Genomic DNA, 22,942 nt, shown 5'->3' on the forward strand with positions numbered 1-22,942 from the left:
CCTGAGCTGGAAGCACTCCACCTCCCACCCCCCCACTCCCCCCACCCCCCACCCCACCCCCCGGAGCAGAATGAACCCTGCAACCCTCCCTTAACTTTCTCTGGCTGGCCGGAAAAAGAGCCTTGCTGTCCCCAGCCCTGAGCAATCCTTCCTGTCACTGGGTTTTTGTTGTTGTTTGTTCGTTTGTTGGTGGAAGAAAAGGAGTAAGAATGAATCTCATGTGCACCAACCAGGGCGCCTGAAACAGACTATGTGGCTGAGAGTGGCCTTGAACTTCTGACCCTCACAGGCATGCACCACCAGGCCTGATTTATGAAATACCGGGGCTCAAACCCAGGGCTTTGTGCATGCTAGGCAAGCACTGTGCATCCCGAACGACATGGCCAGGTCTTCGTATAATTCTTCAACAGTGGATGGGCAGTGTGGCTTGAAATGACAGCCAGTAACAAGATATCCGTGGGGGAAATCCGACAGCCAGACATAGATCGTTTCACAGACGTAGGTCAAGTGGCTAAAAGAAAATAAAACCAGAATGGTTTACCTTCTTTTTTTTTTTTTTTAAATCTCATGAACAGTGTTGACTCTGGTGGTTCTCAATCTGTGGGTGGCGACCCCTTTGCAGGTCCAACGACCTTTTCACGGGGTTGCATATCAGATGCCCTGCCTATCAAATATTCACATTATGATTCAAAACAGTAGCAAAATTACAGTTATGAAGTAGCAACAAATATAATTTTATGGTTGGGGGTCAGCACAGCATGAGGACCTGTATCAAAGGGTCGCAGCATCAGGGAGGTTGAGAACCCGGCCTTAGAGTCTGTTGCATGAGATGTGTTTTAAGTATAAGGGCCAGGTATGGTGTTACACACCTTTAATCCCAGTACTCAGGAGGCAGAGGCAGGCAGATCTCCATGAGTTCAATGCCAGCCTGGTGTACAGAGCGAGATCCAGGACAGCCAGGATTACATAGAGATACCCTGTCTCAAAAAACAAACAACTAAAAAGAATTGGAAGTGTGACAGCAGCATCCATTAACCTCTAGCAGCACCTAAGGGGAGTTGCTGAACTCCAGAAAATGACAAGTATGATGAAGAAGTGACTTCATTTTTAGACTATTTTGTGAGATGATACCCTTGTTGGTTAAAAAGTAGAAAGAAGATAGGGGGGAGGGGATGGCATATCTCAGCTAGGGTTCCTACTGCTATAAACAGACACCATAACCACAGCAACTCTTACAAAGGAAAACATTTCATTGTGGGTGGCTTACAGTTTTAGAGGTTCAGTCCATTATCACCATGGCGGGAAGCATGGCGGCATGCAGGCAGATACGGTGCTGGAGAAGGAGCTGAGAGTTCTACATCTTGACCCACAGGAAGTGAACTGAGTGTCACACAGCATATAGCTTGAGCAAAAGAAACCTCAAAGCCCACCCCCACAGTGACATACTTCCTCCAACAAGGCCACGCCTCCTAATAGTGCCACTCCCCATGAGTTTATGGAGGCCAGTTACACTCAAACTACCCCAGGGGGTGTGCAGAAGTGAGGAAGGAGGCTGTCTGCGCATCCTGTGATTGTGTCAACTGATGTGTGTTGTACGTGCCCCTTTGTCTTTCTAACACAGCAACGGGGACGCTGTTGTCCCGAAGCCTAACTCCAGATGACGACGTCTTTCAACACCTCGCGTATACCTATGCTTCCCGGAACCCCAATATGACGAAGGGAGATCAGTGTAAAAACAAAAGGAACTTCCCCAATGGAATCACTAACGGGTACTCCTGGTATCCACTGCAAGGTGAGCTCCTCTTCCTTGTCTTTGCCTTGTTGCCTTCGGCTGGCATTACCAGCTAGTGTCGAAAGATCTTTAAGGCACAAGGCAGTCCCTCAGTCGGTCTCCATCCCATAATATCACAGGAGCAGTGGAGGTGACCGGTAGTTCTGGAAGATGAGCAGACACGGGCCTCACTGCTCAGGGCCTCCTTCACGCACTCAGACGTTTGTTTGTTGACTCTGCGGCTCAGCAGTTAAGAGCACTGGCTGTTCTTCCAGAGGTCCTGAGTTCAATTCCCAGCAACCACAGGTTGGCTCACAACCATCTGTAATGAGATCTGGCGCCCTCTTCTGGCCCACAGGCATATGTGCAGGCAGAACACTGTATATATAAGGGGTCTACAGCCAAAGCTGACTGGTGCCAGGCTGCCACTGATTATGACCATGCAGTAGTGGAGCCCATGTGGCTAGTCTCTTTCCAAAGATGGCCAGACAAAGGAGGGATGATGATGGAGGAGGAGGGACTCAGAGGAAGGCTATTCCTCTTTTATTTTGTCCTGTATTGTCTTCTTGGCAGTATTGGGCAGTGAAGCCAGGGCTTTGCACGTCCAAGTGCAGATTTGAAGTGCTCTGTCGTTGAACTATCCCCAGCCCGCTTTTTACTTCTCTTTGGAGACAGGGGCTTACTAGATTGCCCAGGCTGGCTTTGAACTTTCAAATCCCCTGCCTCGGCCTCCCAAGCAACTGGAATTTACGGGCCCGCACCCTAAGGCTTAGCTCACACTTATCAGAAAGAGTGACGTCAACACGGAAGCCCAGGGGTGTATCGAAACTGGGACTAGTCTAGATACTGAGAAACTCGAGGAGGGATGTAGGGAGAGAGGGCAGGAGGAGCTTCCTCATGCTAGAGAGGAGCAGCCTTTCCTCCCAGACTACAGCCTGGTCCACCGACAGCAAGCTGCAGCCTGCATGTCTGCACACAGGCCATTTCCACAGGCGCCTTCCCCAGCTGTCACTCTGGGTACATGGGCTGTCTAGTGATCTAGCACAAACTGGTACTTTTGTGTCTGGTGGCCCACTGCCAGTTTTCCAGACGAAGTAAATAAGCATAGACCAGAATTGATGGTGTTCAGGCAGTGGGCCCCACCAGACACAGAGGCACCCTAAAATTCATCCCGCTGCTCGAGATCTGCTCCCACCCACCTCAGGTCACCAGCAGAGTCCTGGACCTCCCTCTCCGTCTCGACAAAGGACCTTCTGTTCCGTGGCACAACTGTCCTTCATGGCCACTGTGACTGCCAAGACGAAAATCCAGATGTGTGGAAATTCCCAAAGTGGTTGCGAGTTATTTGCAAGTGTGTGTGTGTGTGTGTGAATGAATTCAGAGAGGAATAAAACATCCATAAATTTTAAAAAAAGAAAATTGAAAGGACAGAGGAATTCTTTGTCAGTAGAATCTGGGTCTATATAGATTACTTGACATTTTCTTTTTGAGTTTTTAAAAAAGATTTATTTATATGTTCATTTTATGTATGTGAGTGTTTTTCCCTGCATGCGTGTCTGGGAACCACGTGTGTGCTGTGCCACAGAGGCCAGAAGAGGGTGTCAGCTCCCCAGGAGCTGGAGTTACAGAGGGTTGTGAGCTGCCTTGTAGGTGCTGGGACCCAAACCTGGGTCCTCTGTAATTGCAGACAGTACTCTTACCACGCCACACACACACACACACACACACACACACACACACACACACATACACACACCACAGCCATCTCTCCACACCTTGACCATTTTGTTGAAACTGAACTTCTCCGATACCTGGCAGAACTGAGAATGCCCTTTTGCATTTTCTCAGGCGGATACTGTAGTAATTGCTTTTATCATCACAGACAATGACAGATGCATCTTAGAGGAAGGAGGATTTCCTTCACCTCACACTGGCATGATGGGTTGAGGCGGGGGGGGGGGGGGGGGGGGGGGGGGGGCTGGGGAGCTGGGGGGGGCTATTGGCAGATCAGGAAGCAGAGGCCACTAGCCAGACCCCAGGACAGATGCCACCCTGCCTCTGCCAGGACCAAACATGAGCCTGCAGGAGGACATTTCCTATTCAAACCAGACCAGGTATCAGGTGTAAGAAGGTAAAATCCACTTCCTTCAAAGCTACCTAGAGGGCTGGTGATGTGGCTCAGTGGTGGGCCACCTACCCAGGATGATGAGGAGACTTCAGTACAGTACAGGAGAAAGAGAAGGAACAGAAAACGTGCTGCATTTCATCAACTCTAAGATGTCCATTCCTATGAAATACAACATGCCACCAGGGAAGAATACTCTTAAATCTCCTCAGTTAAATACAGGTTTTTCAGGCATAAACTTTAAGACACATAAATCCAGAGATGTCACATATGAAACTTCACGCCAAACAAAATATGCTCTAATTATAACCTTTTGAAAGTAGGGTCTCCTAATGTCAAAAAATGACAGCTGGAAGCCACAGGGACCTGAGTCTGAGCCCAACAGGGTCCTTTCTCTGAGCCTCAGAAACATTTTGCCATAACGAGGGCCAAAGCCACAAGGGTCCTGCAAAATGGCTGCACCCTGGTCTCTGCCACCCACAGGCAAGAGTCCCTGGACCTGCGTGACTTAATACCTATGGCTGCTGCCCTGAAGAAGGGACTGCTGTCCCGATTGGATGAGGTGATAGAGAGGTCTTTGGAAAGAACCGAAAACACTGAATATTCAGTAAACATTAGACATTATTATTTCCTCTAAAACTAGGGTTCTTGGATTTAGTCCATGGATTTTATAGCTTACAGAGATATTTTGTAAAGAATTTTTTAAAATTTTGTGTGTGTGTGTGTGTGTGTGTGTGTGTGTGTGTGTGTGTGTATAGTGTATGCCACATGTGTGCAGGTGTCTGAGGAGGCCAGGAGGGGTCAGATCCTTGGAGCTGGAGTTATAGCTGGTTTTAGCCACGTGATGTGGGTTCTGGGAGCTGAACTCGGGTTTTCTGGTAAAGTACCAAGTACTCTTAATTGCTGTGTGTTCTCTCCAGCTCTACAGAAATATTTTTAAGAAGGATCTTACTCCGCTGTCCTGGGCAGCCCCTTCTGCAGGCAGTAAGACTACTTACCCCACTGCCTTTTTGTGGCATAGTCAATAAATGGTTCTTTCTTTCTTTTTGTGGGATAATTTTAATTGAAAATGTTTCTGAGGACATGAATACTGGATTTACATCATCTCCTCTCCTCCCTCTCCCAAATAAGTTACTCTTTAAAAAAAAGAAGAAAGAATTCCTATTCTAGCTTGTATCCATATAAGATATAACTTCTGCCCCTCAGCCATATCCCTAGTACTTTCCAATTAAAATGCAATTTAAGGAAAAACTGTTTGAAATGTAGGATTTCTAAAAATAAAAAGGGATCTTTCTGCACCTCTCACTTAATTTTGGTGCATAGCTAAACTTCGGTCAGCTCCAACCCAGTTACCTCATGGGATTCTTTGTGTCTGTCTGGTCACGTGGTGATAAAGATGTGAAGCCCTGATGTGACATGTTAGTTAATACAGCCAACACCTCTTTTTCCATTTCTAAGCTCTTCCTTGCGACTATCTCGCTCACACACTTCCTAGGCATGCGATACTTGGCTCCTCTCCGGCGTTAGACCTTAACAAAAATCAAATGTGCTTGTTTTTAGGTGGAATGCAAGATTACAACTACATCTGGGCCCAGTGTTTTGAAATTACGTTGGAGCTGTCCTGCTGTAAATATCCTCGAGAAGAGAAGCTGCCATTGTTTTGGGATGATAACAAAGCCTCTTTGATTGAATATATAAAACAGGTGCACCTAGGTTTGTGTCTAATAATTTTTGTTAACACACACAGCATGCCTAGAACCTTTGGGTTAAGCATATACAAAACCTCTTGGGAGCTTGGGGCAGGACTTCATTTTCAGTCCCGGGACTAAGTGTTTGGATTCCCTACGTATATTTTATCTGCAGCGTGTGAGAGGTGCTGTGCCCAGCTGTTCATAAGACAGGACGGTTCGTGTTCACTTGATTTGAGGGTGTGAAAGCCCAGGGTGCCCCTAACTTTACATATTGAGTGATACGTAAATCCGGCAAAAGAGCAGGAAGACCTGACGATACGCTTTTGCAACATCTCCAATTAGAAGCCTAGTCTGAGCCCCCTAGATGACTCCACAGGTGAAGGTGTCTGCACCATGCCTGATGACCTGAGGTTAGCCTGGGAGCCCATAGGGTGGAAGGAGAGACTTGACTCCTGCAAACGGTCCTCTGACCCCCACACACTTATGCCATAGCACACGTGTGCCTCCAACACCCAGTAAATAAATCAATGTGAAATTTTTTTTACCAGCATCTGCAGAACACTGCAGACATCTTCATTGGCTCTTCCCCCTCCCTCTTATGTAATCGCTCTGTTGTTTCCTCGGCTGTCGCTCTGACATTTCAGCTTTCACCGAGTCCCCATGGGTCCTGGAATAATTTAACCGTTCCACCGGGGTTCTCCCAATATCGATCCTTCATTGTGTTACTCTGAACTCTTTTCTGAAACTCACCCTTTGTCGGTGTCATTGGGGAAGTGTGACAGACGTGACATGTCTCTGCACCTCACCGCTTTCCCTGTAGACTTCTAATCTAGCTGTGCAGATGCCGAGTCAGGGCGGGCTTGCTCGCCATGTTGATAGGATAGGACTGTGAAGGAGCTGTACAGCCTGAAAATTACCACACAAATTATAGCGTAAGTAGTGTTAGTATCAATGCAGAAGTAATAATACAAGCCCATTTAATCGTGTTGTATTGAGAATATTTGTCTGTCTGCCTGTCCCTGTAATCAGCTGGGAACTCACCTAACAGTGTGTTTATTAGCGTCTCAACCCTGCCCCCTAGTGGTTTGAGACAGAAATTTTTTTCTGATTTAAAAAAAAAAAATGAGAGCCGGGCGGTGGTGGCGCACGCCTTTAATCCCAGCACTCGGGAGGCAGAGCCAGGCGGATCTCTGTGAGTTCCAGGCCAGCCTGGGCTACCAAGTGAGTTTCAGGAAAGGCGCAAAGCTACACAGAGAAACCCTGTCTCGAAAAACCAAAAAAAAAAAAATGAAACTTTCAAATTACTGATGCGTGGTTGTTACTACTTAATAGAAAGTCTCGGTCCCTATTAGTGCCCTGCCTGAAGTCAAGGGGCACTTTTATTTGTAGGTGATGAAGGCAAGTGCCCCTTTATCGGTACTCCCTGGTCCTTGTCACACCATATTCATCCACTGATTCAGTTCACCGCGTGCTAGGAGGCTTCTGAGTCTGAGATGGTAACCCATCTGGAAGTCTCTACCTTCCCTATCTGGGATGGAAAAGCCTCCGCTGTATGTAGCACAGGGGCCTTGCCTGGAGGACAGGAACCAGTGTAGACGCCACACGGTTTGGTCACGAGGCCTCTTTGAAAGCTCAAGAAAGCACTAGACTTGGGTGTAGTCGACTGAGAGTTGGGAACAAGACATCCTCCCTGCTTCGCGCCAGCCTGTTCTATGGCTTCAGAGGGGCTGCTGGGACTCACAGGAGACCTCAGTCTGAACCTGGGCTCCATGGTTTCATGTGTCTATGTTAGAGGATGTTCTTGATGTGGGCTGGGAAAGATATCTAGAGATGGTAACACCTGAGGTCGATCAGACGGTCAGTCTGAATTCTGGGCATGCAATGTCCTGCCCTGGGAGGCAGAGTACAGTGTGACCAGCCGCTGCCCTGGCCCTCCCCTGCTCTCTAAGGCGGATCTGAACCTAGAGGCTAAGGAATGGCTTACCCCCACCACCACCATCCCCCACCCCCCCACCATCCCCCATCCTCCCCCCCCCCCACGCTCCCCTTGCCACCCTGCGATAACTAAGCAACCTGGCTCTGAGAAATTGGATAGGTACTGAGCTCCAGAACCATGTTGGACCAAGAGATGGATCTTTCATCGGATCCAGAACAGGGTGCTGCATGATCAGCAGGCTTGAAGGAGCACTTTTCTGGGGACTGTTTGGCTTCCACTCTGAATGGTGACCAGATTCCAGATTCTACCATGGAGAACTCAGGAGGCTGTGCGTGTGTGTCTCCCAGGGAAGCTCGCACCCTCCTGGCACCTTCAGGTTTGACAACAGGGCTGATTTTTTTTTTTTCCAACCGTTGGCTTTCCCTTCTCTTGCCATCGTAGGTCTTTCTGAACCTGTGGGTCTACAGGTTTCTTTTCAGTCTTCAACTTCAGTACCCTGAGTAAATAGTAAGAACAAATACAAATGGGACTTTGAATAAAAAGGCAAAAGAGGGAAAAGCCACATGAAGATGGGTTTGCGGAGCTGACCTCCACAGACACCGTGGAAAGGAAACGTGGCCTTCAATGACCTATTCCCTGGGGAATGAGCCGGGAACTGAAGGAAAGGCCTAGGCAGGTCATCTGGGTCAGAGGTTTGCTTCACGGTCGAGATAAGGACTTGGTCGCTAAATGTCAAGACCTTCACCTTTCCCCTCAATCTTTTCCAGAGGACAATGTGTGCCCGGTGGTTTTCTTCCGTGGCAAGTAATGGCTGAGTGTAGCTATTTGCAGATAGCCCAAGGTCTTGTTACCATGGTGGCTTTTCATGGATGTCATTAGGCACAAATGACTTCACTTTAAGATACCCTGGCTTGTCACTGAAGGGACAAACTGGAATATGTGGCCAGTGTGGTTCAGGGGAGAGTTTCCTGGGATGCAGGAGGCCCTAGGTTCGATCCCCAGCATGGGGGACATTGAACTCTCAGAGTGGGACAAGTCTAATAGAATGGGTTTAGTGTGGATTCCAGAGACTGGCATCTCGGGTCCAGCTTTGCCACTTAGGTGACCATAAGACTAAGGATGGGGGCTGGAGAGATGGCTCAGGGGTTAAGAGCACTGGCTGCTCTTCCAGAGGACCTGAGTTCAAGTCCCAGCACCCACATGATGGCTCACAACCATCTGTAATGAGATCTGGTGCCCTCTTCTGGCCTACAGGCATATATGCAGGCAGAACACTGTATATGTAATAAATAAACCTTTTTTTTTTTTTTTTTTTTTTTAAGACTAAGGAGGTTGTTTAGGGCAAGGATTTGGTCCCTTGAACCACAAAAAAAAAAAAGACAAAAGTTATTTTAATCACTCAAAGCCTTATTCTTCACATTTGCAATATTTTGTTTTGTTTTGCAGTCTTGGCGATTGCTTATCATGCTTTGTGGCCATTGCTTATCACGCTTCCTCCTAGACAAGAATTTTACCACTTAGTTACTCCCTTGGCCCTGTAAAAATCTGATAATAGCCTTGTCATCTTGAGGAGTTGATGTGAAGAGTCATTGAGAACATGCACCCGTAGCCCTTAGTCTACAGCTTGGAACACAGTAATTGCGCATTAAATGTGGGCTGCTCTTACTAAAAAGAAGGCCCCATCAGTCACTTCCTTGGTTCAAGCAACATTGTGGTTATAATTTTGCTTCCCGCTTAGTTTGCCTGGTGTGAAGACAAACCTCTGAAGTCCTTAAATGTTGACAACTATCTTGTGAGTGAGTAGTTTTTTGGGGGACTTTAGAGCATTCACCACCATCATGTGTCAATGCAGTGTGGTGAATAAACAAACAACTTGGAAATGACAGGAATGGGTATTCTTGTTTCTGATCTTCCGTTTTGATAGTGTGAGCTAAACACTGAATAGCCAATAACCAGCCAGTTTAGGCTATAAACCAGGCTTGTAGCTCGGCTGTGATTTACAGGCATCAAAATTACTCTCTTTTCTTAACACTGTTAAGACAGATGAATACTAGGAATATATTTCTTAAATCATTAAAGTGGAAATTTCTTCCACGTGCCATAAGAGGTTTTATTTACTTTTAAATTCTTCGATTTTATTATTATTGTGCCAGGCAGGACACATGTGGAGGTCAGTGGGCAGCTTTTTAGGGAGTCTCTTCTCTCTTTCCACTGTGGGTTCCAAGGCTTGCCCATCAAGCACTCTTACCCACAGAGCCATCTCACTGATCCCAAAATCTGATATTTATATTTAATTTTCTTTTTGTCTTGCAGGTGTAAAAGGTCAAGTGTTCGATCAGAGTGGAAATCCATTGCCGAATGTCATCGTGGAAGTCCAAGACAGAAAACACATCTGCCCGTTTCGAACCAACAAACTTGGAGAGTACTACCTGCTTCTCTTGCCGGGGTCCTACGTGATCAATGTAAGTGTGTAAGGCCAGCTAGTGTGAACAGAATGCAACCTTGGACGGCCCAAAGTAAGGGGGAAAAAAATCCTTAACTGTGGGGACAGCAAGGGAGAAAGAAAAGAGAAATCCGACCGGCGATAGGAAAGGAGTGGAGGAGGTGGGAATGATGGGAACAAACCAGAAGAAAAATCATGTGTTTTCCTCACTGGCAGATAATTCTCAATAGAAGCCAAACACTTTTTTTTTCCTTCAATTTTTCCATGTTCGTGTACATGTGCTATGGCACACATGCAGAGGTCAGACGGCGGCGGGGCGTGGGAGGGGCGGGGCGTCAATTTGTCCTTTCCGCAAACTCAGATTAAACTCAGGTTGTCGGGCTTGCACGGCAAGGGCTTTCACCTGGTGAACCATCCCACCAGCTCGAGAGGGCTGTTCTAATAAACACGTGCAACCCCATTATTCAGATCAGGAGCAAGCCGAGGTGAGCCAAGGTGCCTTGCACCACGGCGCCCTGCCAGAGAGAGGCCAGGGCAGCAAAAGGAGACGCTGTATTGTCGGGATGAATGAGGGAGAACTCGGAAGACGAGCAAAGGAGTAGTGACAGGATGGTTGGAACGGAACCCCATTGAAAAGAAGGAAGGAAGCACCTGGAAACTTCAGCCCTGCCTGGCCCCGCCCCCGGGGGAGGGGCCTGCGGGAGAACTGACAGGCAGGAAGGCAGGGGAGTGCCCGCAAGCTCCAGCGTGCCAGGAGACCAAGAATGAAAAGTCAAGCTCTAGATCCAGTCCGGGGAGCTGTTCTGAAAAGTGGCTTTCCCGTTCCAAAGAAAGCTGTCACTTCAAACTCTTCCTTGCCATTCCACAGCCACACCGGACGCCGTCTTGGCGTAGGAGCTGGTAGCCCCACCCTGGACTCTGACCGCAGCCTTGGTCCACTATACATTTCACTGAACAGAAGACAGATCCCTCAGAGCCCAGCCGCTACCGTAGCCCAAGCCCAAGTGCCATCTCCTCTGCCCTACAAGTTCTAGGGAAGGCTCTGCCAGCCACAGCCTTGGCACTGCAGCGAGCCAACGCCTCAGTCCACAGCTTCACTACACCTGTCGATCAGGAGCTTAGACAGGTGCCAGCTGAGCCCCACAGCTCCAGGGACAGAGCTACCATGTGGCTTCAGACCAACCACTCACCTGGTTCCTCCCCAACCACAGCCTTGGGACCACGGCTGCAGATGCAGACCGTCTCAGCTTCCCTGAGGTAGAAGGTACCTACCAAAGCCTGTCTGTGAAAGGCTCATAGGCAGTACCATACGGAATGGGGAAAAGCCTAAAACATTCACTCTCAGGTCAGGAACAAGGCAAATACAGGAAGTCTTAGCAAGCGCAATTAGGCAAGGAAAAAAATGGATATCGAAGTTGGAAAGTAAGAAGTTAATTATATTTACAGATGTCGTGGTTTTATGCTTAGGAAAACCTAACTTCCATCAAAGAGCAGCTGAGCCTTACAAATTAATTCCAGGGAGTTACAGGATGAAAGAATAAATTTAAAAAAAAAAAGCCAGTAGCATGTATATGTATCAGTAATAAACTTGGTGAAAAAGAAATTAAGACAGCAATTTCATTCACAATAGCTACCAAAACAAATGAGATGTTTAAAAATAAATTTAACCAAAAGATCCATACAATATAAATTATAAGCAGGATATGGTGGTACATGCCTTTAACCCCATCACTAGAGAGGCAGAGCTCCAGGGCAGCAATGAGACCCTGTCTCGAGAAAAGAAAACTGCAAACCACTAATGAAAGCATTTATTAGAGAACACACAAAACTACCCCATTCATGGACCAGAAGAGGCAACATCATCAGAATACCTTACCACCCAAAGTGATCTAGAATCAATGCAGTTCCCATCAAAAAAAGCAATGACTTCATAGAAATAGGGGGAAACACACACACACACACACACACACACACACACACACACACACACACCAAATTCATATGAAACCATGAAAGACCCAGAAGAGCCAAGCAATCCTGTTGGGGAGGGGGAGAAGGCAATGCTGGAAGTATCACAAATACTTACCTGTAAAACATACTACAAAGCTACAGTAATTAAAGCAGCATGCACAGGCATAGAAACAGACATGTAGGCCAGCAGAACAGAATAGGGAACACAGAAGTTTGTCTGTGTCCATATGGCCAGCAGATCTTTGAGTAAAACACCAAGAGCATACAGTGAAGAAAAGATAATCTCAAGAATAAATAGTGATGGACATTTGTATAAGAATCAAACTTGATCTTTAATTCTTAATATACACAAAAGTTAACTTAAGATGGACCAAAGGCCCAAATATTAAACTTGAAAACAAGGGAAACACTTCAAGACATCGTGTAAATGATGAATTTTCTTATGATAGGGCCCCAAGGTACAAAAGTTAAGATAGACAAGGAGATAAACAAATTAAGAACATGGCAAAGGAGCCAATCAGCAAATTCAAGGACAGTCTCCAGAACTGAGAGAAAAGAGGTTGGTTTCTAGGATGCATAAGGGACTCAAAAGGAAGCCTTAGGCAGGTGGATTCTCTGAGTCCATGGCCATCCTGGACTACACAGTGAGTTCTAGGCCAGCCAGGACCTCAAAACACAAAGCAAGCACAATCTAGCTGAAGATGCATAAGAACAAAGCTAGAAAAACTCAAGTTAAAGCAAAAAACCAAAAAAAAAAAAAAAAAGCCGGGCAGTGGTGGCGCACGCCTTTAATCCTAGCACTCGGGAGGCAGAGCCAGGAGGATCTCTCTGAGTTCGAGGCCAGCCCAGTCTCCAAAGCGAGTTCCAGGAAAGGTGCAAAGCTACACAGAGAAATCCTGTCTCGAAAATCAAAAAAAAAAAAAAAAGAAAGAAAAGAAAATTTCAAGTTGTTGTTTGTTTGTTTGTTATTTTTAAAAAATCCGTGGAAGGGCTCAGCAGTTAAGAAGACCCTGGCTGGAGTCCCAGAACCCACATGGCAGTTCACAACTATCTGTAACTCCAATTCTAGGAGGTCTGATGCCCTCTTCTGGTGTACGTGAGCACTGCATGCAAGTGGTACATAGATACAGGCAAAAAAAAACATGCATATTAAAAAAAATTTTTTTTAAAGGAGTAGAATTGTACACTTAGATCAATGGCAAAGAAAATGATAGCAAAATGATAGCAAACTGGGGGGAAGAGTTCCAGTAAGGATACTGAGTATAGACTCGGTACAAAGGAAACCATCCTTACCGTGGCACGCTGTGAAAATGACTGTGGTAGAATCGGCCCGCGGCTTCCTCCTTTCTCCTGACTCACACACCAGATGCTGAACCTGTCTTTGACCTAGCTTCATTTTGTAATTCTTGGTATCAGCAGACACTGGGCAAACTCAGCGGGCACCAGCCCCGCCCCCGCCCCCGCCTCCCCATCCCCCCACTCCCTGGCCTGGGAGGCTGTCACTCAAGGCGCAAAGGCTGCCTCCTCGTGGCGGAGATGACGTCTTCAGCCTTGGCCTCACACGCTTCTGAAATCACTCATGCAACTGTTTCTTGTTCCTCCTCAGGTTACAGTCCCGGGACATGACCCGTACCTCACAAAGCTGACGATCCCAGGGAAGTCCCAGACCTTCAGTGCTCTTAAAAAGGATTTTCACCTCCCGTTGCGAGGGCCGCTGGATTCCATCCTTGTATCAGATCCTTCGTGCCCAACGATTCCTCTGTACAAACTAAGGCCAAACCACTCGGCTGCGACAACGCCCAGTTTGTTCGTCTTCTTCGTGACTCTTTTGCACATATTTTTCAAATAAAGTGGAATGTGACACTCAAGCCCCATCAGCACCTGGAATCAGGGATTGGTCACTCCAGGTTATGGCAACTGTCCCTCTTTCCCCAAGAGGAACACTGGATGTTTCCAAACCCAGCAGAGAGCAACAGTACCACGATAAAAGCGATCTTCAGTCTGGATGAATGGAGGTCACTGCCTAGCAAGTGCGGCCCACATACGCTCCATCTTGAGGTAGCCCCAGAAATTTGAAAGAAACTTGAGAAGCAAAACAGACATCCCTAGAAGAAGAAAAAAAAAGTTAAATTTTGTATACAGAAATCCAAATGGATCCAAGCAGCAATGATGGACACTTCCTGATCACCTATGCACCACCTTGCCATGAGTGCTATTTGTAAAGAGCTAATACTACTACGTACGTATACATGGTTCTCCCTAAAGGAAGAAATTTCTAGATAACAGGACTAAGAACATTTACTTTTCCGGTGTTCTAAGGAGAAATGAGAGGAAATGGGCAAACATGCCTGACGTGTGTACAGAACGCAACAGACGAAGTGGCCTCCGGTGCCAGTGTCCTTGCCTCCCTGCACCTGATGCCACAGTCCTGTTAAGATGGTCCCCTCGTCGTAATCCTGGTCTCTTGCCTGAGCCCCCCGATGCAGGGCAAGCTGCTCACTAGACACACCCACCTGGATACGGCCCATATGAACTTCACCACATCCTGTTGACAGTTGAGACACCACCGTGTGAGAGCTGACCCTGCTCCGTGCGTGCTTGGTCCTTTCTTCATTGTGTGGATCCAGTCAGGCACTGAAAGCGACTGTATTGATTCAGCCCATCCTCTCCATGCCAGTTAGCTCCCCTCTCTGCTGACCCAGCTCCACTGTCTCTCGCTCCCAGGTATCTCTTTGCCAGGCCCATCTTCCACACAGCCCTGGAGGAAGGGGGCTGCCCAAAAGCCCTTCTGCTCCCTAAATGCAACACAGTGCTCGAAGTCCCAGATCTGGATGTCATTCTGACACCATGACCACATCTTGTTTCCCACTCAGTAAAACTCCACTCCAAGCATCTTCTTCAACCAGGAAGCCTTGCCATTTCTCTCCCGTGAAATTCCAAATGATCTGGGTCAAGGCCAGTCCTCTTGGACCCTTCAAACGAGCTGGTTGTCTTGGTTACTAGTTTCCAGTGCAATGGTGCTATCTACTTCATGCTGGCTTTCTCTGGTATAGCATGGGCTCTTCGAGGCCAGGATCTACTTGTTGGAAAAGTTCGCTCCTGCATCCTCGGAGCCTAGCACAAAATAGGAAAGAAATGGTTGGGGAAAGTGTTTCAGCAACCTGCTACAGACCTTCCCAGAACGGTAGAGATTTGAGCAGTTTTATGGAAGTAAGTTTTATATTTGGCAACATCCAGCTCACTGGTGTACACAGAGAGAGAGACAGAGACTTTTCATGGATACATCAAGAAAAACAATTCAAAGTGAATGCACTGTAAGGCTGGGTATGAGGGCGTTTGCTAGCTGTTAGCTGCACTATGCACTACCTTCTAGACCAGAAAAAAAAAAATCTTACAATCAGTTGGAAGTAGAAGTGTCCCTATGTGAAAGTAAATTTATTCTAACTCACCGCAAGAATTAAGAGGAGGCCAGGTGTGGTGGCACGTGCCTTTAATCCCAGCACTCAGGAGGCAGAGGCAGGTGGGTCTCTGAATTCTAGGCCAGCCTGGTCTACACAGCAAGACACTGTCTCAAAAACAGATAGGTAAATAACTAAGGATAAAGAGCAAACAGGAAAATCCATAGCAACTCTGGTGTGCAGGTTCCTGCGCGCTGTGAGTTTTCCATGGGAATTGAGTCACCTGGTTCTTCAATCACAAGCCCTGAATGGCTGTGAAACCAGGCAGGGCTTGGCACATGGTGAAGCCTTGAGACTCTAAGGGACTGAAGAGATACATGGGCACCTTGATGCCCTCTCTTGGTGCCAAACTTACTCTATATTTTAATTGATAGTATGTGTAGTTTTTTTTTTTAACCACTTCTAAATTTGAAAATAGCATGATTATCTTGATCACTGTATTTAAATAAGCATTAGCTTATATCTTGGAAAGTGTACATTAATAATAGTTCAGAAAGTGATTTGGGTACATTACATTTAAAGTATATAAGACTAAGCCAGGTGTGGTGGCTAGCACCTATAATCCCAGCTCTTGGGAGGCTGAGGCAGGAACAGCGACACAAGTTCAAGACCAGCCTGGACTGTAAGTGAGAGCCATCTTAGAAAAACAGTAGCGGTGGTCGTGGCGCACACCTTTAATCCCAGCACTTGGGAGGTAGAGGCAGGTGGATCTTTGTGAGTTCAAGGCCAGCCTAGTCTACAAAGGACAGCCAGGACTGTTAACACAGAGAAACTCTGTCTCGAAAAATTTGGTTTGCCATCGGCTGGATGGTCTGAATTCTGACCTACCTTTTTCTAGGGTAGGTTTTAAAGGAAATGGGCTGTTTTCTGAATTGGTTCCCGGACCTAACAGAAAACGTGTTACTAAAATAACTTGCACGTGGATGTGTCTTACTGGAGAGGCCCAGGGCTTTGCACGCACAGGAAGAGTGCTCTGCCATGGAGGCCCAGCTTCTCTTCTGTTTTGTCACAAGGTCTCACTAACTTGTGTGGGCCGGACATGAAACTCACCATAATCCAAGCTGGCTTTGAATCTGCCTGCCTTAGCCTCCAGAGCAGCTATGACGGTCTGGACTATGTCCTTCTTAAAATAACATTACTTATACTAGAAGTCTGTATCAAAACCCAAGGTAAACTCAATTAAACAAGGGGAGGAAGAGGTATGGCTCGGTGATAATGTGCTTAGCATGAGCAGTCTTGGGTTCAATCTCCACTAAAGTACCCCCGCCCTCAAGACAAACCATGACCGTGAAATTACTCTATGGTCTGGGTCCTCAAAAGTCCACAACCCCCATTTCTTTCTGTATGTCCCCTACCCTGGCGGATACGCTCTGAGGTTCCAAATTCAATTGTAACCCTTGTAGAGAGAACAATGTAAGCTAGATGAAGAGCCAGGCTCACAGTGGTCCTGTCGGGCAGCCGCTGCAGTGGTACAGACCACATTTTGGTGCTCCTTCGGGTAGAGAAAGCACAATGAATACTTGAGTAACTCCTTTGAAGGCAGCTCACCGTATTAAAGGTGAGCTGGTAACGAAAAGACTGGTTAGCAAGAATCATGTCATTTCCAAGGGAACGTTCACAAAGTGACCTAGCTCACTTGTGTGCCTATTCGAACTGGGATGGTTGAAATCCCAGCACTCAGGAGGGAGAGGCAGGTAGATCTCTTGAGTTTAAGGCCAGCCTGGTCTACAGAGTGAGTCCCAGGATTGTCAGAGCTACATAATAGAGACCTGTCTCAAAAAGAAAAGAAAAGAAAATACCCAGCTAAATGAACGGTGGCGGATGTTTAGACAGACGCCAAGTTGGTGCTTCGTTTTTTTCCCCTCAATAAACTGCTGAGCAAGTTAGAAATGTTTGGCCTCCTCTACTCAATTCTCAGTGTTTTTCAAGACTCAATGCCATGCTTTGTTCCAGAAGCAAATCTGCATGTGTCATTTGTCTCAAAACGGTGTACACTAGCTCTGCTTTCCAATGTATGAATGGACTCTGGGTGGAGAAGTATCTGTTTCTAGGAAATGTGTATGAATCTGCACAGCGTGGGTATTCTCCTACTGCAGCAGAAGTCTGACTCCATTCTGTGAGGCAGCAATCTAGTGGATGTTTGTGAGGTGACTTTTGCCTTCCTTGTGATCTTGTGGGTGGGGTGAGGGGGCAGGTGATGGCTAGATGAGGTAAAACCACGGTTCTGGATGCCTACAACAGACTTCACACTCCTGGATTTGTTCTAGAACTTACATCACTAATAGACACTACTGTTACTCACGGACTATTTTATCGTATCTTAGCACACAAGCCACCCCACACACACAGCCCTTCGCAAGTGGCTTCTTCCTGATTTTTTTTTTTATTACAAGCTTCTCAGTGATTCTTATCATTAAAAGACCAGTAAGCAAGATGCTCAGATTGAGCCAGGCAGTTCGAGGCCAGCCCAGTCTACAGAGTGAGTTCCAGGACAGCCAGGGCTACACAGAGAAAATATGTCTCGAAAAACAGAAAATAAAAAGTACGCTCAAATTGTCTAAGACTGTAACATTCGCTGTGGAGGGACCATGACTACCTCTGAGCTTATTAAATTTATCTGCTTATCAATAAAAAAAATATTCATTTAGTGAATGCTGTCTCTTTCCATTACTTTTTTGTTTGCAAACATAACAAAATCTACAAACCAGAAAGAAAATTGCCATCAAATATACTCTAGGAGAGACCAAATTTAAGGTCTTAGACAAGAATGTTTCAATAATATTCCCAAAGTCCAGATGGTCCTTCCAGGACCGTGTATGCTATCTGTGACATATTCTGAGTTAATTTGAATTATGTGGCTGTGTGTTCCATGGACAAGATTATGGGCAAGGGTGTCTTCTGATCAAAAATAATCTGGGGCAAAGGATGCAGCTCCGTGTGGAAGTGCTTACCAAGCTCGCACAAAGCCTGGATTCAGTCTCCAACACCACAGAAACAAAATGCTTTTGAAATATTCACATTAACATAGTAAAGGATCTGAGTAGTCATGCAGAAGAGAAGCCAAAATCTGAAGTACATTAAGCCATGGAACCATTTCTTAAATCATCAGCCTCGTATAAGCTTAGATTTCCAAACACATTTTGAGGAACCCTGACAAAAAACATTTGTCCTGAGTAACACGTTTTATTGGCTCCCAAGTCCTTTTGTTGAAACATACAGCAGAGCTGTAAACAAAGAATTTGCTTCCAGAAGGAGCTGGGAAACTTAAGGGTCCTAACCTCATCAATAAAAATCTTGTTATTGCGCCTTCTAGTCAAGGACATGTTGATCTGAGTGCACATCTATTGCCAAAACGGCTGCACAACTGGGATTTTATTTATGTGTATGGGCGTTTTGTCTACATGTATGTCCGTGGGTTATTCCAGAGCACAGAATTGTTTTCTCCCCCCATTTCCTTCATGAGTGTGAGAAGGCTGAATTCTCTCCACAGCTCAAACCCCAGCCTCCAAATTTCCCGTGTTGCTTTTATAATAGGGGAAAGAGGGAACTGGTTAGCTATGTCCAAACAAAACAAAAGGCCTCTGTCCAACAAGAAAGCCTCATATTTTGTATACACGGTGTTTTTAAAATGAAATTGGTCTCGAATTCCTTGCTCTGTCGGCCAGCAACTTTTCTTCTTGAGCTGTTCTCGTAGTAGTTAGGAGTCTCCTGCTAATGAGTGCTTAAGCTCAGCCCTCCCGACAAGCCGCTTCCAAGTCACAGTTCATGCTCTCTGGAAATCTGTTTCTATAAAAAGAAAATGTCTGGAAATGGGTATTGTGAATACATAAAATTATATAAGGGGTTTGGGGGATTCTTTCTATATTACAGTTCTAACTTGAGTCTTAAAGATCAGTCTTCATAGAACTTTTTAGGGAGGGACAATTTTTATACCAACAGTATTTTTTCATATTTTAAGAAGTTGTCTTCTTGCCGGGCGGTGGTGGCGCATGCCTTTAATCCCAGCACTTGGGAGGCAGAGCCAGGCGGATCTCTGTGAGTTCGAGGCCAGCCTGGGCTACCAAGTGAGTTCCAGGAAAGGCGCAAAGCTACACAGGAAAACCCTGTCTCGAAAAACCAAAAAAGAAAAAAAGTTGTCTTCTTTGAAATTAGGAAAAAAAACAAATGTGCGGAGCTGTTTTCATTGCCTGTCAATATCCTGAATGCCCAGTTGTCTATACAATGCATTTTATCTGATAGCTTGAGGAAGGGCACAAAAGGAAGCAACCATCTTCCCAGGAAGAGAAAATACAAAGGGACCCGTGACCACATTACCTGTGACCATGTGTCTGCACAGATGAGATCTGGGCCACCTAGTAGAGTTCTGGAAATGGCTAGTCATGAATGAATCCAAGGGAATCCTGTTAAGCTGAGGTCTGTTCTGGGTGGCTGTGCCACACCTCTCCTAGTCTCTACACTTTTAAGTCAGAGCTCACTAAAGGAGTAGCCTATCTGTGATCTTGATTTTGACCTCCCACTAAAGGAAGCTTATGAATATTAGTTTTAGAATGTGAAAAGCAACCATTTCAGAGGACTCCAGAGGATGTGGCTCAGTTGGCAGCATGCCAAGAATGTATAGTCCTGGGCTTGATGGCACACTGTGATCTCACACAGAGGTGGAGGTAGAAGGATCAGTCATTCAAAGCCATCTTTGGTTACACAGAGGTCAAGGCCATCTGGGTTACATGAGACTATCATAAAAAAACTAACCAACCAGACGTTGGAACCAGGCGTGATGGTACATACCTGTACTTTTAGCATGTGGGAAGGCAGTAAGATCAGAAGTTCAAGGCCAGCCTCTGCTACACATCAAGTTTGAAGTCACCTTAGTGGGGTGTTATTATAACCCTACATGAAGCCCCAATTAACAGGCTTGGAAAACTGTGAGCCAAAATTAGGCCAGTACAAAAATTTAACCCTATGACATCCATCCAGAATAATGGCAATAAATTTAGGTTAGTTTGGGGAATTCAGAAGGTGAGAGACTATTTTGAGGACTCCACACTGTTAGAAAGATAGTATTCTGCAGGCAGTGGAGATACTGATTGAAACAAAAAATAGTAATTAAAAATCCTGAGGGCAGCCGGGCGGTGGTGGCGCACGCCTTTAATCCCAGCACTCGGGAGGCAGAGCCAGGCGGATCTCTGTGAGTTCGAGGCCAGCCTGGGCTACCAAGTGAGTTCCAGGAGAGGCGCAAAGCTACACAGAGAAACCCTGTCTCGAAAAACCAAAAAAAAAAAAAAAAAAAAAAAAAATCCTGAGGGCAGCACTTTAGAGTTAGTGGATTATTAACAACAAAAAAAGGCAACCACCATGACATGACATCAGGAGGGAGATGTGAGGTATCTGAAAGAAACTGGGAGTGTGGATATGGTCTAAATACACTGTGCTTATGTATGAAATTAGCAAATAAAAGTGTATTATTATTATTATTATTATTATTATTATTATTATATAGCTTTCTAAAACCTTCAAAGGAGAGAGGTTTGGAAAAGCAAAGCATGGGCGGGGCTCAGGGCCTGGCTGTCAGTAGAGTGCTTGATGAAAGCATGAGGACCATTTGGATCCCATCACCCATGTAAAAAGCTGCACCGAACGGTCCACATCTAGTGATTGCAGAGACAGACAGGCACATCCCTGGGCTTGTTGGCCAGCTGGCCTAGCCCCATCTGTGAGCACTAGGTCAGCAGAGACCCTGCCTCAGGGAGGAGGACGGGAGAGACAGCTGCCTGGTTAGGAGCTCTTGCTGCTCCTGCAGAGGACAGGGTTACAGCGGCACAAATGTCTGAAACTCCAGTTCTAAGGGTCCAACACCCTCTTCTAGCCTCCTCAGGCACCGCATGCATGTGATTCAATGCACTGTATGCGTGTGATCCTTACATACACATGTAGACAAAAAAAAAAAAAATTAAGGTGGAGAGCAATGGAGGATGGTCACTATTATTAACCTGTAGCCTTCACAAGCACTTACATACATGCATGCACACCCACATCTACCAAGTGTACCTACCCAAACCTGTACACAGAGGAAAGAACATGTAATTCAAGTCTATTTCAATAGCATCCCTCTTCTTAAAAAACAAAAGCAAAGAAACTGTGATTCTCCTTTACCAAAAATAATACTGATTTTAAATATCTCAACCACCCGTAATAAAACATCAAATCAATGGACTGTCTCTCATCTACCTTCTGCTCTTTTGTTTTATTTATTTTTTGGTTTTTCCAGACAGTGTTTCTCTGTGTAGCTTTGGTGCCTGTCCTGGATCTCGCTCTGTAGACTAGGCTGGCCTTGAACTCAAGAGATTCGCTTGGCTCTGCCTCCTGAGTGCTGGGATTAAAGGCATGTGCCACCACTGCTCGGCCTTCTGCTCTTATATTCTATCACTTACCACTGGTTAAATTCAGCCCACTTTAGAACATTCAGCTCCTTCCATCAGGTGCTTTCAGGTGGATTTTTTTTTTTAAATAATTTACTATTTTATGTTCATTGTTTTGCCTGCATGTACGTCTGTGTGAGGATGCCTTGGAACTGGAGTTACCGACAGTTGTGAGCTGTCATGTGGGTGCTGGGAATTGAACCTAGCTCCTCTGAAGAACAGCCAGTGCTCTCAACTGCTGAGCCATCTCTCCAGCTCATTTTTCTTTTTAATACACTATTTATCATTGGCAAAACTCCCCACAAGGGCTGTGGATATAGCTGAGGCCTGCACTCAATCTCCAGCAGCATCTCTCTTCACATCCACATCTATTGTTAACACACACGCACAGTTGATCAAATGACAGAAAATATGGTCACAAACTTATTTGTGTGTGTGTGTTTGTGCATGTGCAGGTACAGATGCACATGCATTGTCCAGTTAACAAACAAAACAAACCCAGAATGGTCCCCCTCTATCAAGAGAAGGCATCCTCTTTGATCAAGCATACAGCTTCAGGAGAGACACACACAGGGGGCATCCACCTAGCCAGCCAGATCAGCTCAACCCTAATGATCAATGGAGGGATAAATGTCACAGATTGACTTTACATTCCCAGTAAGATTTCAAGACTTGTCTTAGTTAGGGTTCCTATTGCTGTGAAGAGACACCATGAGCACAGCAACACTTACAAAGAAAAACATTCAACTGGGCTGGCTTACAGTTCAGAGGTTCAGTCCATCATCATCATGGTGGCATGCAGGCAGACTTGATGCTGGAGAAGGAGCCAAGAGTCCTACATCTTGCTCCAAAGCAACAGGAAGCAAACTGAACTAGGCGTAGCTTGAGCATAGACAACCTCCAAAGCCCACCCCCACAGCAACACACTTCCTCCAACAAGGCCACACCCATTCCAACAAGGCCATACCTCCTAATAGTGCCACTCACTCTCTATGACTTATGGGGACCAATTACATTCAAGTACCACATACTACAAAATCAAATCCAGGAACCACCAAGGTGGCTCATCAAATGCTTACTGCTAAGCCTGATGATCTGAGCTCAACTCCCAGAACCCACATGATATAAGGA

The 22,942-nt window shown here is 46.0% G+C and overlaps 1 protein-coding gene and 1 long non-coding RNA gene across 5 annotated transcripts in view; one reads left to right on the plus strand and one right to left on the minus strand.

The window, feature by feature from the left end:
* The window catches only part of Cpm (carboxypeptidase M), a 60,896-nt gene extending 42,849 nt beyond the window's left edge, over positions 1-18,047 (plus strand). For all 4 annotated transcript variants that reach the window (XM_052753436.1, XM_052753438.1, XM_052753437.1 and 1 more), the window contains exons 6-9: positions 1,622-1,792; positions 5,457-5,609; positions 9,837-9,985; positions 13,544-18,047. In XM_052753436.1, the coding sequence (XP_052609396.1) occupies positions 1,622-1,792; positions 5,457-5,609; positions 9,837-9,985; positions 13,544-13,786 (716 nt within the window). In that variant the 3' untranslated portion in view covers positions 13,787-18,047. The remainder of the gene's footprint in view (positions 1-1,621; positions 1,793-5,456; positions 5,610-9,836; positions 9,986-13,543) is intronic.
* On the minus strand, positions 85-13,367 carry LOC128119814 (uncharacterized). The gene is made up of 4 exons (XR_008221686.1): positions 13,231-13,367; positions 7,661-8,019; positions 6,338-6,493; positions 85-511 (listed from the first exon to the last, which is right to left on the minus strand). It is a non-coding gene; the product is annotated as an uncharacterized LOC128119814 (long non-coding RNA).
* Positions 18,048-22,942: the final 4,895 nt, after the last annotated feature.

This window comes from Peromyscus californicus, unplaced genomic scaffold, assembly GCF_007827085.1.
Source record: "Peromyscus californicus insignis strain IS unplaced genomic scaffold, ASM782708v3 Scaffold_24__1_contigs__length_46423439, whole genome shotgun sequence".
NCBI classification, from domain to species: domain Eukaryota; kingdom Metazoa; phylum Chordata; class Mammalia; order Rodentia; family Cricetidae; genus Peromyscus; species Peromyscus californicus.